The 15,440-nt window shown below is 38.8% G+C and overlaps 2 protein-coding genes across 5 annotated transcripts; one reads left to right on the forward strand and one right to left on the reverse strand.

The window, feature by feature from the left end:
* Window positions 1–548: 548 nt before the first annotated feature.
* Window positions 549–9,158, reverse strand: msh4 (mutS homolog 4). Of its 2 annotated transcripts, none has more exons than XM_008400185.2 (20): window positions 8,539–9,158; window positions 8,172–8,306; window positions 7,916–8,079; window positions 7,729–7,839; window positions 7,525–7,640; window positions 6,731–6,904; window positions 6,476–6,648; window positions 6,321–6,388; window positions 6,139–6,213; window positions 5,993–6,057; window positions 5,019–5,188; window positions 4,799–4,935; window positions 4,554–4,657; window positions 4,104–4,228; window positions 2,622–2,822; window positions 2,416–2,534; window positions 2,231–2,332; window positions 1,808–1,982; window positions 1,634–1,722; window positions 549–1,108 (listed from the first exon to the last, which is right to left on the reverse strand). In XM_008400185.2, the coding sequence occupies exons 1-20, from the start codon at window positions 8,735–8,737 to the stop codon at window positions 908–910; spliced, it is 2,703 nt and encodes a 900-aa protein (XP_008398407.1). In that variant the 5' UTR covers window positions 8,738–9,158; the 3' UTR covers window positions 549–907. The 2 variants fall into 2 exon arrangements, with proteins under 2 accessions (XP_008398407.1, XP_008398406.1); XM_008400184.2 differs by having other exon boundaries at window positions 2,204–2,332.
* vcpkmt (valosin containing protein lysine (K) methyltransferase) lies at window positions 3,208–11,706 on the forward strand. 3 transcript variants are annotated; one of them, XM_017302548.1, is made up of 6 exons: window positions 3,208–3,346; window positions 9,555–9,636; window positions 9,753–9,866; window positions 9,959–10,031; window positions 10,691–10,810; window positions 10,892–11,706. In XM_017302548.1, the coding sequence occupies exons 1-6, from the start codon at window positions 3,223–3,225 to the stop codon at window positions 10,994–10,996; spliced, it is 618 nt and encodes a 205-aa protein (XP_017158037.1). In that variant the 5' UTR covers window positions 3,208–3,222; the 3' UTR covers window positions 10,997–11,706. The 3 variants fall into 3 exon arrangements, with proteins under 3 accessions (XP_017158037.1, XP_008398408.1, XP_008398409.1); XM_008400187.1 differs by lacking the exon at window positions 3,208–3,346 and adding an exon at window positions 9,329–9,412; XM_008400186.2 differs by lacking the exon at window positions 3,208–3,346 and having other exon boundaries at window positions 9,236–9,636.
* Window positions 11,707–15,440: the final 3,734 nt, after the last annotated feature.

Below are 15,440 nucleotides of genomic sequence, written 5' to 3' on the forward strand. Positions count from 1 at the left end.
ACATTGTTATAAAGTTGAGTAGAAGGAAAACATCTCTAAGAAAAAACGTCAACAAGTAAAGATAACTACAACCTTGAGAGGGCGGTGAAGTAACGTACAAGTTTAGGGGAGATTTTAAAAAAAAGTTGTGGATTACTGTTGGAGTCATTGATTCAAGTAGCTTCAAGGACCTAGGCCACATGCGTTACATTTGTTGTGATCAGTCACTCCTTGTCAAGACAATGCCAAAGGTGTTTCATGAGCAAAAGAGAAAAGGGACTGGGTCACTGATTTGTTGTTCAAAGTTCTTTTTTGAGATGAAAGACAGTTTTCTGTTTTGGATGGGGCCCCTGGGGCCTTTTGGTGTTAGTTCTTATGATTGGTTCATCATGTGTATGAAACACTGTTGCAATAAAAGAGTCAAGTAAAAGTTTAAATATTTGTCAAGTATGATCCTATTGTGCATATGAGTTTTCTCTTATTTGTTTTTAATTTTGAGGTATCACCTGGCTTATTGCTAATTTAACATTTTATTGCTTTTTTTATTTCAGCTTTTGCTTAGATTTTTTAAAATGTTTATTGCAAATATGTTTGCTCTTATCAACAAAACAAAAATACATAGGAAAATATTGGCAATGGAAGATTTCATAGTTTTCCCAAAACATCCATAACAAAAACTTACTGTATAACAAATTCATGTTACTGAATTGATATAATTAGCCATCAATTATTTCCAGAAAACATCAAACAATACAGAATAACAGGCAAATCATCACAGTAATATAGCTGCATTTTACTGCCCAGGCAGAATAACTTATTAAATAAATAACACCACAGTTAGAATTAAAAACAACACAGTTATTAATATGTAACGTTTGGTCAGTAACAATGAAAGGACAGATGTCTCCCTGAAGAAGGGCAGAGTCATTCATTCCTCCTCAGTGTCAGTGGTGGGCCTTGCTGGGGCTGCAGTCTGAAGCTCCGCCTCATACTGCTTCTTCAGTCCTTTCAGATACATTCGCAGGCTCTCTGGATCCAGTCTTGAGTTTCTGGCAGTCTGCAAGAGGCGAGTTGCCAGGTGGTACACAGCTCTCTGTCTCTGCGTTTCTGGATCAGTGGGACGTTTGGCCTGAAAGTGTCAAACAGATGCTAAGTTTAGTCTATTCCTAAAATGTATTACTCAAAATTTCCAGTTATTAATATCATGTCAGAAAAATAGTGTTAGCATTGGGGCAGTTTAATGTCAGAGTATATGGCTAAATATTGCACCTACACACTTTTAACAGCATATGTGCAAAATCTTTATCGAATATGGTGGCAAATATTTTTACTAGCATGAGAAGCCACATTCCCGTCCCGTGAGGTTTTACTAAGTTTCTCACTCTACAATAGATGTTTGGCAGATATCAGCACAAAATATTAATAATTTTGAAGTGAGGAGCTGCGATTGTAACAAAAGGGGGTTTTAAAAACTATGGACTCAACCCAGATTAAATATATGCATGTCACAATTTTTGGATTTTTATTAGTAAAAAAAATTCTTGTCCATAAAGTTGCACTAGAATTTGTTTTATTTATCATATAAATCCCCCATAAAAGAGAGAAGTTTAAAGCTGAAACACGTTAGACAGTTTCAGGGGTATGAATAACTTACCAGAAGCTGCTGGCTGACTTTACAGGCAACCAACTTTGCCTCTTGGATTATACTTGGAGGAAGTGAGGTAATCTCAGCTGCTCTCAGACCTAAAGCAGAAAAAAAACTGTGTCCTGTAATGACTTTCATATCAAACTTTAACAAGACTGTTCCTGAAATACGCCGACTGGTTACCGTATTGTCTTTCTTCAGAGCATCCTCGACTCAGCAGATATGTATACACCACTTGCTCAGCACCAGAGTCTCTGTTGCGCCTGTGCTGAACCTCCATGTGCTGATTTTCCACATTAGGATAGAGAGACTCCAGCTGACAGAGCTCCAGAAAGTGTGTGGCAAACAGAGTGAACACCTTGCAAAGAGGAGGAAAAACCGGACACACCTTCAAGTTCAAAACACCTATTATGTAGGATGCTTTTGTTTGTTCTGCAGATTTACATTGATCAGGAAGGTGTATCACAAGCTATTAGAAAGGAGGTAAATGGCTAAGAAACAGCAAAGGAATCTGAATGATCTGGTTCTTAATTCAAAGAGGGGAGTGGCAGAACTCAACCGCACTGGTGCATTTTTCACCTTTAGGCCAAGGAGGAACTCACACACCGAGTGACAGATTCCAATGCCTTCTTCAGCACTAGTGCCACGTCCCAATTCATCTATAATGGTCAATGACCTGTCACTCGCATTGTGGATTATGTAAGAGATCTGAAAGAAACAAAAAGTGTTAGAGATTAAGCCTTCCTTTTTATATCACATGAAACAATCTGTGTGCCAAAAAGACCCTATACCTCCTTCATTTCCAACATGAAGGTAGAAGAGTTGGTTTCAAAGTCATCATCAACACCAATTCTGGTGAAAATCTGATCAGCGATGCGGAAAGAGGCGTACTCAGCTGGGACAAAAGAGCCTTGAAGAACATAAACACAGAAGTCAGGACGCAAGATTAAGCTAAGCGCATGGCACGATTTATAAGGTTAGAATATTAGCCGCTGACCTATTTGGGCCATGATCTGGCACAGCGCCACCTGTTTGAGGTACGTAGATTTGCCGCTCATGTTGGGTCCTGTTACGATGACAAAGTTGCTGCCCTCGGAAATGTAGGTATTGTTTGAGACAGGCTGCTGTCGGGCCATTCGCTCCAGGATGGGGTGACGACCTTGCTTGATGGCCAAGGTGTCTGTAAACTCTGGACGCACTGGCGGCCACAGCAGAACAGCACAAACACGTCACTTTCGTCTGCTGTTTTGTGTTCCAGGCATATCAGTGACAACAACAGCAAAATACTGTAAAAGCTTTTGCAATGCTCTAAATCCATCAGCGTATTTAAATAAATGCCTGATTAGACGCAGGCAGGTTGTAAAATAAGCCACAGAATCATAAAACCAGCCATTTCTCTGTGTGAAAATATGCACCGGTTACAGACAGTTGGCGGCTGCAGTTGTCTCTGCAAATACAGCACATCAGTGAGGGCTTATGTAAGAAGGGTAATCTGAGTACAAGCTGGCTTGGACAGAAGGGGGGCAGGCAGTCAGCATGCATCAATGGAGAGACAGTTTCAGACAGCTGAGGGCCAGCAATCGCCACCCACGTGGCTGATGGGGGCGGAGCCGCACGCGAAAAGAACCGAGCCCAGCAGAGAGTCAGGCTTAGTAGAGCAAGCGGTTCATGGCGGTTTAACGCAGCCACCTTCCTCTAGACAGCAGATCAAACCTCATGGAGGTAATACTCAGCACACAGCACTGGAAAAGTGGTAATACACTATTTCATTACTCAAGGTTTATACATCGTTTTGCAAACATTTTCACATTTTTGTCACTTAATGATTATAATCTGCAAAATGTGACAAATTTTATTAGGATTTTTTGCTATGACAAAATATTTTTACTTATAACATGAAAAAAATGCCTTGTAGATTATTTTACATATAGGTAGTACTTATTCATTATTGACTTAAAACAAACTCCTATATTGTGCGGACACGTTATTTGTTAGTTTTGTCTTATTTCAAGTGAACTACAACACTTGCACTAGGAACTACTAAACCATAAATAATTAGTAAGATTTTGTGTTTTTGCAGTGTGGTGGCATGATGCTCCCACCACAATGGTCCACCATGGAAATGGTCTGATTAGGGTGATGGTAAGTGGCTTGTACTTGTACATATCTAGACTACAATCGCCGATTATGGAAGGTAGGCTGCCATTCAGTCAGAGCCACCGCTATAGATGTAGCGAGGGTTTGAACTAACAGCCCATCAGTTGTGGGACAAAATCCCTACCTTCTGAACCACTTTAACTGTTTTAGTCTCATCTACCACTCTGCCAGATTTGTGGAGTGACAAAATTAGTTTACCACAAAAAATCTCAATAAAATGCACTGACGTTTGTCTCTGCTATGTGACAAAATGTTAAAAAGCTCAAGGTTTATACATCATTTTTGCAAAGCACCATCATTGATGGAACTGGTTTCCACTTACCGTAGTCTGAGATTGTGCATGCATTGGCTAGCGATAGCAACATGTCCAACATGGATACAGTGTCAGAAAGTTTGTACAGGCAGTGGATGTGCTCATGGATGGTTGTAAGAAGTTGACACATAACCCTATTGAAACACAGAGAAGAAGTATAATAAATTCTACCTTATAAATAGCACCCTCTAGTGGACATTTCATGATAAAGACAAGCCTCAAAAGCTATAATGTCAGTTTTCTCACTAAAACATTCCATTTGGGTTGCTGGTTATGGTTTTAGTGACTAAAATAAGTATTGTTTTGCTGTGAGATCACTGGCATTACACAAAGTAAAAATGAGATAATGAATTTACTAATCATGCCCTTATATTTGATTTTCTTTAGGGAAGAACAGCCTAAACCAATTAAAATTAGTTCTAAAGTTGTTTGTGAAAGGATAGATAGTTGTCTTCTCACACATAAGACATGTGGAAAATCTCCCTCAGCGCTTCATCACAGCGACCATTCATCTTAATCAGGTCTGCAGTGGTAAAGCCATAGCTGTTCTTCTGCTTGGTGACCTGAAATAGAAGATTTTCTGTTAGCAAGAAGCAGCTTTGGTGATTACTGAAGTTAGTTTTGTTTCTTTTACTACCTACTAGTGCTCCATTGTACCTAGTACAACCTAATCTGCGTGTGGAGCCATTTTAAAAGGACCCTACCTTGATGAATTCTGGGGGTAGTTTTCCCTCAGGTAAGACCACTCCATCCAGCTTCATCTGGATAAAGAATCCCCGGGTCGTACTGAAACTAGTGCGCAACGGAAAGCCGTATTTCTCCCCCAACTTGTTCACAAGCCCTATACACAGCAGAGGGACACACACAAAGCCATCAGATATGGATGCATCATAGAAATGATGCAAGAGAATTTTTACTAAATACCTGCAATGTCGTCTACAATTTCAGTGTAAACTCTGCGTGCAATGTCGAGGAACGCATTGATGTTGGGTCGCACTGCGTAACACTTCTGGGTCCGCATGTTCAGGCTTCCTTTTAAATATGTGGTGTCATAATTAACCACCGTCTTGATCTGCTCGAGGATTATGTCAAATCTGTGGGAAAACAAAATGCACACGCTGTTTTAAGAAGGTTAAGCACAGGAAAAATCTATTGAAACTCCTGACAAACATGTATGTAAGCCTGAAATGATACTATTCCAGTAGGATCATTTCATACTGTAACATTTTTGAAAAATCCGGCCTCCAAATTGGGACTTTAACTGAACCCTTTTGATTTAGTCAGATTAATATTTGTATGAATATTTGTAAAAATACCTTATAGCCATTGTTAAGTATGGTGGAGTGTGTCATGCTATGAGTTTTTTTCTATTAAAATAGATCATCATTGGGTTTTCAACACAATAATAAGCTTACACATCTGGCCAAATCAGCACATGAGTTATGTTGACTAATGAGATGTTGAGGTCATATTTTGTTTCTGTATAAACAAAATATACAGAAACAAAATAAACAAAACAAAAACATTTGGGCAGCAGATAAGCAAGATGGAATCTAAGGGATATTTATTAATAGAAAAGGGGAACAAGCTTACAAGAAACTAAAGATGACACACAGAACAAAAAACCCAAAAGGACAAAAGTGATAGCAACAGGGTAGCATAATATGCTTAGTATGTATCAGCTGTGAGGGAGCACAGACTGAGGCACAGATGGTAAATGGTAAAAGATCATGAAATAACATAGAAGATACAATAAGTGCAGTACAATTACTAAACAGGGATGGAATGTTTATTATTTTAAAGATATTTACATATCTTTATAGATGGGGCAGTTAAAGTGTTTGGTTTAGTACATATTTCCAATTTGAATTTAAAGTGAAAAAAAAAAGCCTTTTTACCGGTTGTCCTCCAGCGTTGCACTGTATGCCTTTAGCAGAGCTGTGTTGCATGTCTTTAACACCTCCTGTTTAATATGTGCAATGTTTAATTGTTTATAAAAATCAGTATATGAATGTTTATTGAATGAAGACCAGCAGGTACAGACCCTTAACTGTGGCACCAGATCCAGTGTGTGTTTCAGCTGGATGACATGAGTAATCTTCGATTCAGCAGCTTGAGCCTGCAGGATTAATAATGTACCACTAATGAGAAATGCATAAAAAGTGAGCAACAGAAAAAAACATTTATAGAACATAGTGCTGTGAAAAAAAAGAACCCTGCATGCACCGTTTCCTGCTTTGGAATCTGAACGAGAACGGAGAGCAGGCGATCAATGTCCAGGAAATGACCTATTGCTGAGGGGGAAAGAACACACACTGTTATGCATCAGCTGTATTTGTTAAATTTGCATTTATGATTCAATAAAAAAGTAACTCCTAAACCATTCTTTAGGCCGAAGAAGAGCTCCTCATTTTGCAGCAGCTCCTGAATGGCGTCCAAGCGTGTGATTATAGTATCCACATCAAGAAGAGGCTCCAGGATGTTGGAGCGCAGCCTCCTCGCTCCACCAGGTGTTTTTGTATGGTTAAGTACTCCTAAAAGAGTATAGTCGCTTCTGTCCAAAGGCAAACAAAGAAGGACTAAAAATGCGTTCACGTAAAGACATCCGTGATTTTGCAGGTGCTTTCCTCTCTTACCTGTTGTCTCTGTTATTAACCACCAACTCCAAGTTAGCTGCAGAGGCCGAGTCGATCATAGTCGTCTGTTCACTTCCCTTAAAGATCACTTTTAGAGACTTGGCAGCATAAAACGAGCTCTGAATGAACTCCAAGTATTTCAGCAAAGCAGCTGCCGTTGCTAGGCAATAATACCTAAAATGGTAATAATATTAGATAAACAAAAACCTGCAGGGTTACAGCAGAGTTAACAGTGCCGGTCAGGTTTGAATAAACGCATCGACAGCATGAATGTCAAATTTTTTCAGCTTTACATTATGCTTTCTTGGGGTTTTCAAATTAGTAACAGCTTCAGCAAACTTTCGGAAACAAATGTTCTGCATAGAAGTTTTAATTTATTGTGGATTTTTCCAATATACACACCCCAACTCATACTTTGATAAATACCCTTAAGTTGTAGAGAAAAAAACTAGATCTAATAAAAATTGGGTGGCACAAATACAGATTTTAAGTGTAGTCCATACATTTTCAGTAGTGTGGATGTTGTGGCCATTTCCGCAGACATGTTATTCTACTTTGCATCCACCAGAATCAGTTTAAATGAGTGTTTGAGTCAACCGTCCTGCTCAAACCCCAAATGTCCTCATTTTAAAAATTAATTCAAGCTGTTTAATGTCAACACTCCACATAAGAACTGTTCAAATTAATTGTAAAGAGCTCAAAATTGCTATTACATTCATGTTAATGATTAATGATGAATGTATCCAAACTTCTGACCAGTATATTTTCATGCCTTCATGGACTTTGCAGCTTACTTTGCTTGCACTTCCATGAGAACAGTGGCAAATTCTGGAGCACAGAGCTGCTGTATGTACTCCAGCCCTTTCTTCTCGTTATAGTACTTTCTCTGGATTGCAGTGAGATTTACACCCTGAAAAACAAAGGTTTAACGTACTAAAAGCGATCGATAGATTTTCATTTTTGAAATTTTTTTTACAATTTTTAAAATGTCTTTATACTGGAAAATTCTCTGTGATGAGCTTGAAGAGTTTTGTCCATTTCCCCTTCTCACTGGCTGTATCTGGCATCAGGATTTCCATAGGCATCAAGATGTGAAGCCTGGTTATAACCTTAAAAGGGAAAAACAAACAACTCTCTCTGTGTTCCATGTCTTATAATCACCCAGGAAGAAATTAATAGGTTTACCTTGGCATACGTCCCCGTGTCTGCAAACTGAGAAAGTGTGAGTTCTGGACATTTTAAGTCAATACTGGCCATGCCAATCTCTCCTCTGGCCAAACCTCGCCCTTCAACTACCGCTACTATCACAGAGGCACCAGAAATTGTGGAAACAGACGAGACACTTGCTCCTATCAAAAGTGACCATTTAGAAATCAGCTCAAAAAGGGATTACTTAATATAAAACTTATTTCAGGAACTCGTGGCTGTGTAAGGTGTCAACCTGTCGGTCCTGTTGATCCTGGTGTCCTCCTGAGTCTTGGTGTTCCTCCAGGGAAGCGAACAGAGGAAGTGTCTGAGGAAGACATGAGAACCAACGAGGCTGGTCGTCCCACCCTGATGCCGTTCTGGCACTGACCTTCAAGAAAACCGACGTATCAAATCAAAATTTATCTTGTGGGACCAATCCTATTCAAACTATCAGAATAAAATCTGAATTTCATAAGACTATAGATATTTTTGGTTTAAAAAAATGTTCATATGCACAGAACTGCTTCTTTTTGTCTCATTACAAATGGGCAGGTTGGGCAAGAAGAGCAAGAATCAGAATATTTTTACAAGAGGGTGTATACCCTAGTTTTTAAAATCACCTGAGGCCGTTCCTGGCTGTGATGGAGCATGACTTGAACTGGGAGTGTGAACATCTGAACTTCGGTAAGGCAGAGCGGGGGAGAGAGATGCTGGACAACATGACGAGGCGGTAGCTTGATTCAGGTCGCTTCTGCCACAGGTTTGTCCAGAGTCTGAGGGCTCACTGCCGGTTATCTCCTCTGTGTTGCTCTGATACATTTTAAATTCTCACAATAAAATTATAGTGGTTAAAAAAGTCCAAACTGCGTACTCTATATATTTTAAAATCTATCAGACTTAAACAAACAGTAAAGAGAAAATGTAAACATATTTCAAGAAATTAGCAAAAATGGCTATTCTGAGAAACAACGGAAGTTAGCGTCTGCGCATGAGGCTATCTTTAATGGCAGATGAAAACTTTATTTTGAAAGGTACTTTGGCGTATTTCTATGAAAGCGTTTAACTGCCAAAGCTAACAAATAAAGTTATGAACAGTATCTGGTTGTAAAGAGAACGTGTATAGTTTCAACAAGATTTATATCTCATTGAACCGAAAGTTTTTACTTTGATAAAATAAGAAAGGTTGTAACAGTAAAATGTCGGTCCCTTGGCCCTGCCTAGCGGGATATTTGACTTTAAGAAACAGATTTGGAAGTTGGAAAGTCAGAGGTATTCCCTTTATGTATTTTTGAGAAATACTTGGCCCCCCCACCGAGTGAAAATGCTTGGATCCCCGCCTCTTTGGCTGCTGTGCGCGCTCCTGACACAAGGGGAACAGTTTTTCACAGGAGGACATAATTTCGCACAGGACCGGAAGTTCTCTCAGTCATAACACCAATTGCTCCAACTTTGGTCAACATGGCGGCACCAGAAATAGACAATAGCAAGTATTTTGTAAGAGAAATCGAAAAGAATGACGGATGCGTCTTAAGAATGAAACAATGCTACATAGGGGACGTTGGTTGTGTCGTCTGGGATGCAGCCATTGTTCTCGCTAAATATTTAGAGACTAAAACGTTTTATGACCCGTCGACAGGAGTCAACATGTGGTGTGGCAGGACTGTGGTGGAATTAGGTGCTGGGACAGGAGTAGTTGGTCTGATGGCAGCAACACTCGGGTGAGACCCCAAAACGAAGTCGTACTTCTTTGTTAATCATCCCGCTCCCTCAATCTTTCAGATTTGCTTTGCATCTTCATTTACTTAACAAATTATTTTCCTTACATTTTCTACAGTGCTCATGTCATAGTAACAGACCTGGAAGATTTGCAGTCCCTCCTGAATGTGAATATTCAGGAAAACCAGACACTCATTCAGAGTGGGTCCATATCTGCCAAGGTACTGAAATGGTTTGTACTTCTGTTTAATATTGCACTGGACTGATCAAATGTTTACGAGCTGCATATTTGCTAAACTCTAACCCGTTTCTTTGCTTTTAAAGGGGTGATGATGTGTCTGAACTATCACCTCCTCCACATTACATTATCATGGCAGATTGCATATATTATGAGCAGGTATTGTGCAAGCTTTCTTCTACTTACTCTTTTATGAAATGGATTAAATTAAACTGTGCTTTTTAAATGTGTCACTTTACAACCACCAACTTCAATTATTTCATGTGGATTTTATCCACATATTCAACTCAAGGTAGTGCATAATTATGAAGAGGAAACATTACAAATAAAAATCAGAGAAGATGTAGATGCATTTGTATTTGGCCCTCTTCACTTTTGTACTCCTGAATAAAATTCAGTCCCGTCAGTTTCCTTTAGAAAACACAAGTAAAGAGGCCCGTGATATGAGCTAGAAAAATCAACAGGATAGGTAAGAGTAGCTGTTGATATGACAACTATTGCAAGTATATGGTTTAAGAAAATACCTACCAGAAGTCACTAGGGTCAGCAAAGAGTAATATTGAAATCTTTACAAGGGTAGAGGTTCGTCTTGCAGTTGGATAGCAAACATAAACATGCAGTCAATAGATTTAGTTTAAATCATATTTATTCATTTGCATTGGTCTGCCACATAAGATTTCAAAGATATTCTATGGTTTGAAGATCTAACATGACAAGAGGAACAAATACATTAATAAAGTACTATAACAATCATTTTGAGACTGTAAAACGTATTCTTTGCTGTATTCCTCATTTTAAGTCATGGTTCAATCCTACAGTCTATAGGTCCACTGGTGGAGACATTGAAGCAGCTTTCTGGACCAGAGACCTCCATTATCTGCTGCTATGAGCAACGCACCGAGGGCGTTAATCCAGAAGTGGAAAATAAGTTTTTTGAGGTATAGATAGAAACAGGGTTTTTTTTATATAGCTTTATATCCTTGATGTCTGATTTGCTGCCTCACTTTTTCATTTTTCAGTTGCTGCAACGAAATTTCATCTGTGAGACAATCCCTTCTGACAAACAGGACCCAGAGTTCAGCAGTCCCGACATCCATATTCTGCACATTCGAAGAAAAGACTGATCTTATAGCAGGAAATTTGTTTTTCTACTAAAATTTATATCATTGTGAGAAAGATTTCAGACTGTGGCATTTACAAAAAACTTAAATAATCATTTGTATTTCTTAAAAATAGTTTACATTTCAAAACAGGAAGTTTTTAGGGTATAAAAATAAAATACTCTGGAGCACTTATCTCAGCCTCTTCTCGATTACTCACTTGCTGGCAACAGGAAGAGGAAGTTAATAAAACAGACGCTTACCCATTATGAACACTGGGGGGCGACAAATATTCAACTCCATGAACCAAGATTGTATAGTGTAAAACTTTGTGCTCACTTAAATATAAACTGTTTCCTTCATCTGCACATAAACGCTGCATTAAGTAAGTAAAAAACTTACAATTTAACCATTTAAGGTTAAATTGCATGGTTTTGTAAAGCAAAGTGAACACTAGTGGGTTTTGTCCCCATATCAGGAATTCTATTCAGAGCTCCAGATTAAGAAGATCATAGCTCTTATTCAACCGTAAAACCATGAAGCATGCCCAACACACTCTCACAGACACACAGGGTCCACCGACAGCATTTCTTGCTTTGTTTACACAGTAGGAACTGTAGCATAAAGTGCATGGGTGGCCTTCAGTACTCTGGCTAAATGAAACAATCCAGTTGGTCAAGGGAAGTTTAAAAATCTGACAAAATACATTAATTGCTTTGTAAAAAAAAAAAAAATACAGCCTTGCTTGGGACACAATTAAAATTAATTGGTTTTATCTGTAAGAAGGCACATTTTCAGTAAGTTTAAGTAATTCAGTCCAAACAATGAAACGGGTATAGATTTTTACACCCAACTTATTCATGTTCTGTTAATTTTCTATGTTTACTTTTCTTTTACAGGTAATCTAAATTTAAAGTTCAGTTCCTCTGAAAATTACATATTATTTTAGACCAGTTGACACACAATTGATTTACTGTGATCTATGCAACCAATGAAAAGACTGCTGACTTGACTGCTGCAGACCGTTATTGACAGGCTTTGCAACAGAGGTAAGCTGCACTGCCAGAGAAGCTTGCAATTCAATGAAAAGTCAAGTAGAAGGAAAACATTTCTGAACATAGTAAACAACGTATGGACATCTCCTACAAACAAGACTGGAGCCAATGTTTCAGTTGATAAACTAAGAAGAAGAACTAGACTGTTTCAGATGAAAGTCTCTACAGTCAGTGATGATTTAGGGAGTCATGTAATCTGCTTCTGTTGGTTCATCCTGTTTTATCAAACTGAATAGTGAGAAACATAAATTTCCCCTTAAGTTATTGTATCTGTAAGAAAAGTGGCAAAAATTAACTGCTTACGTTTTAACAAAAGCTTGCCGTGGAAGACGTTCTCTAAAGTTAACCTGGCTTTCTTGACGGTATACAATGTGCTATGATATATGTTGAATTATATTTAGAATTTGAATCCATCTATATGAATACATTGAAATTGCTTTTGATAGGACATTGTTCGGATTATATTTTAAGAAATGAATTTGATCTGTTTTGAGACTTTTTTGAGAATTGATGGAACATAGATATACTGATTTTAATTTAATTCTAATCAGCTGTTAAACTATAATCACTCTCTGTGGCTCTCCATTCTCATTTCACTTTTTGTCCTGAAGCACTTGGACAGTAATCAGAATGAACTTTGTCTTAAGGTGTTTCTTAGCTTTGAACAGCTAATTAATTTGAATCATAGCTGGTATTAAGTCACTGTTCCCATGTGTGATGGAGACGGGTCTCAGGCAGTCTTATTAGAGATTATAGGGGATAAAGGCAAATTCCACTTGTTCGACTTAAAGCTTTTCCATTCAAAACAGATAACCTCTTAAATTTTGACTAAGAATAACTAAAAAAGGAAATATATCCTTTTAAAAATGAGATAATTACGCTTGTACCAGATGGAAACACAGGAAGCCTTACTATAAATTATGTCAATCACAGAGAAATGCTGATGTTGCTATTTTGTACACATAATAGTGGATTATAGTTGCCTTAATGCTATTCTTTTTGTAGGTTCTCCTTGCAACAAGACACAATGAGGCCACTTCCTACCAACAGATGGTGCTATTCTCAAACTAACCTCAAAATATTTCTCACTTATTAAAATGTCTGTTCATTAATCATGATATGACATTAAAATATCTGGTCTGGTTGTTTACAAACAGTTTTTACTGCTGTATGAGAGATTAACTGAATCGCAGCCGAAATGCTGTGAAAAAGCCGCATCGCTCTGTGTGGCGTGCTCCACTCTGCTGCATCACAGCCAAGTGATACAGAGGATCCTTTGTGTCACCATCATCATCATCATCACGCTGCCTGGAGCCAAGAGACACTGCTCCAGAAAAAGGAAGACTCATTTTCTCACTAACTCTTAGGGAGTGGCTCAAGAATAGACATCAAACTGGGCTGCTTAAAAATAGAAAGGCTGCATAAATGGTGGAGTCCTCTGATCCTGCAAAAGGTGCTGAAACACTTCTCTCTGCACATACACACACACACACATTCCACTTCTATCTCTCGTAGAAAAATGAGTTCACTGAACTTAAGGCTGCACAAACAGACAACAGAACTCACTTTTTTTAAAGTGGAGCATGTGACCTCTGTTATCTCTCAGCACAACTTCCAAACCCCTTATGGAATGCAGCAACACTGAGCATTTTGAACCACACTTTCACAGTGGCGTCAAATGGGGATGGAATACTGTAGAAATACTGGTTTTTAGTGGAAACATCGCCGTTTCCCTCCTCTCTCCGTTAGGGTGATGTTAGGACAGCTGTGCTGCAGTTGGGAGGGGGTCAAGAATCCAGCTCTGTAAGGATACTATGCACACATTTCCATTCCTATTGAAGCATTAGTATTGGATCATTCATTAACATTGCTTAAAGGTTTTTTTTGGACTCCAAACCAGGATACATAAGGAACATTTCCCCGAGTCATTTCTTAACTGTGGAGCATAAATGAGGATCATCACCAGACTTGCCATGGTGTCTTTATCTCCACCTCTTAACAAGCAAAATGTGTTGTTTCATCCAAAAGCATCGTCACAACACTGATTTGGCACGTATGAGAACTGTTCAAAGGAAGCGGTTGAGGTTGCATCACATGGATCTTCAGTCAGTGTGTGCAGCTGTGGGGGTGAATGACTTGTGCCTGTGCTCCTGTGTGTGATGATAAAAATCACCCTCCCTTGTTTCTGTGAAAACAGATGCTCCGTGGCAAAGGTTGGTGATCTGTGTGTTGCCTGAACAAGCATTGGCCAGTTCTATTCACCAAGCAGATTATCACAAAGGAGTAACAACTGATTTATTATTTTCTCTTTTTTCGAAACACATGCGTTTGTGGTTTTTGCAATAAGGAGACTCAGAAAACTGCAAGCTGCAGCACTATTAATCATACCTTCCCTTCCTATCCCTGCAGTAATACCTTTCTCACACCTGAATGCAAGCTATAATCCTTTGTATTTCTGGTGTGTGATTGCAGAGACAAACTAGTTTAAACTCATAAATCTGTGCCAAGCATCTACAGATCTTCAGGAGCGCCCATGAACACATCCAGGAAATTGAATTACACTTACACCAATGATTTTAGCCGAGTTAAATAGCATTTGTAGCACATGTAATGCACACACTGCTTCTATGCACCTTGTGTACGGCGCTGCACACAAATTGAAAATGTCAGGTGGAATTGCAGCAGTTCATAATCATTTTCTGGTTCTCTGAGCCTGTAATTTCACCACAGCAAGCAACCTTCAGCTGCACATATGAATGGAATGTGTTTTGGACAACTGCCCGGTGTACCTTGGACTTCACGGTCCTCACATTTTCAACCTTATTTGGCCACCAGAGCACGGCTCATAATCAACAATTTCAGGAAAAAAACATATAAGTGAGAAAATCCGGGTCTGAAACAACTGCAGTCAAACAAAGTCAAGTTACACAATACTGGAAGAAAACAATGCATCAACAGAGCCTCGCAAAAGTATTCAAACCCCTTTTTCTAACACTTTCTCATGTTCCAACAAAAGCTATCCTTAATGAATTATTATTTAAATCTAATTCAATGGACAAAACAAAGCAGTGCATAATTAAACAAGTGACAGGAGATGCAGATGGCAAACCTTTCAGAGGTTTTAATGTGAAAAAATCTGTTAGAGTTCAAGGAGTGCTAATACTTTCGCAAGGCACTTTGATTAACGCCAAGTGCTTTCAGGGGAACTGTGCCCTCAGCAGGAAACCAAACAGCTTTCTGCCACTTCCGCACCTGTTTTAAACTGAGCTCTGTGTGAGTTCATCATTAACTACACAATCGAAGAGGCTACGGAGGGCGCACAGGAATTCAAAAGTGGACACAGAGGCAGCAGTTTCACAACCAAGGGCAACTTTAGTGTCTATAAGGTTAAAGAGAAACCAAGTCAAGCTGTA

Source organism: Poecilia reticulata, linkage group LG22 (assembly GCF_000633615.1).
Source record: "Poecilia reticulata strain Guanapo linkage group LG22, Guppy_female_1.0+MT, whole genome shotgun sequence".
In the NCBI taxonomy this organism is placed as follows: domain Eukaryota; kingdom Metazoa; phylum Chordata; class Actinopteri; order Cyprinodontiformes; family Poeciliidae; genus Poecilia; species Poecilia reticulata.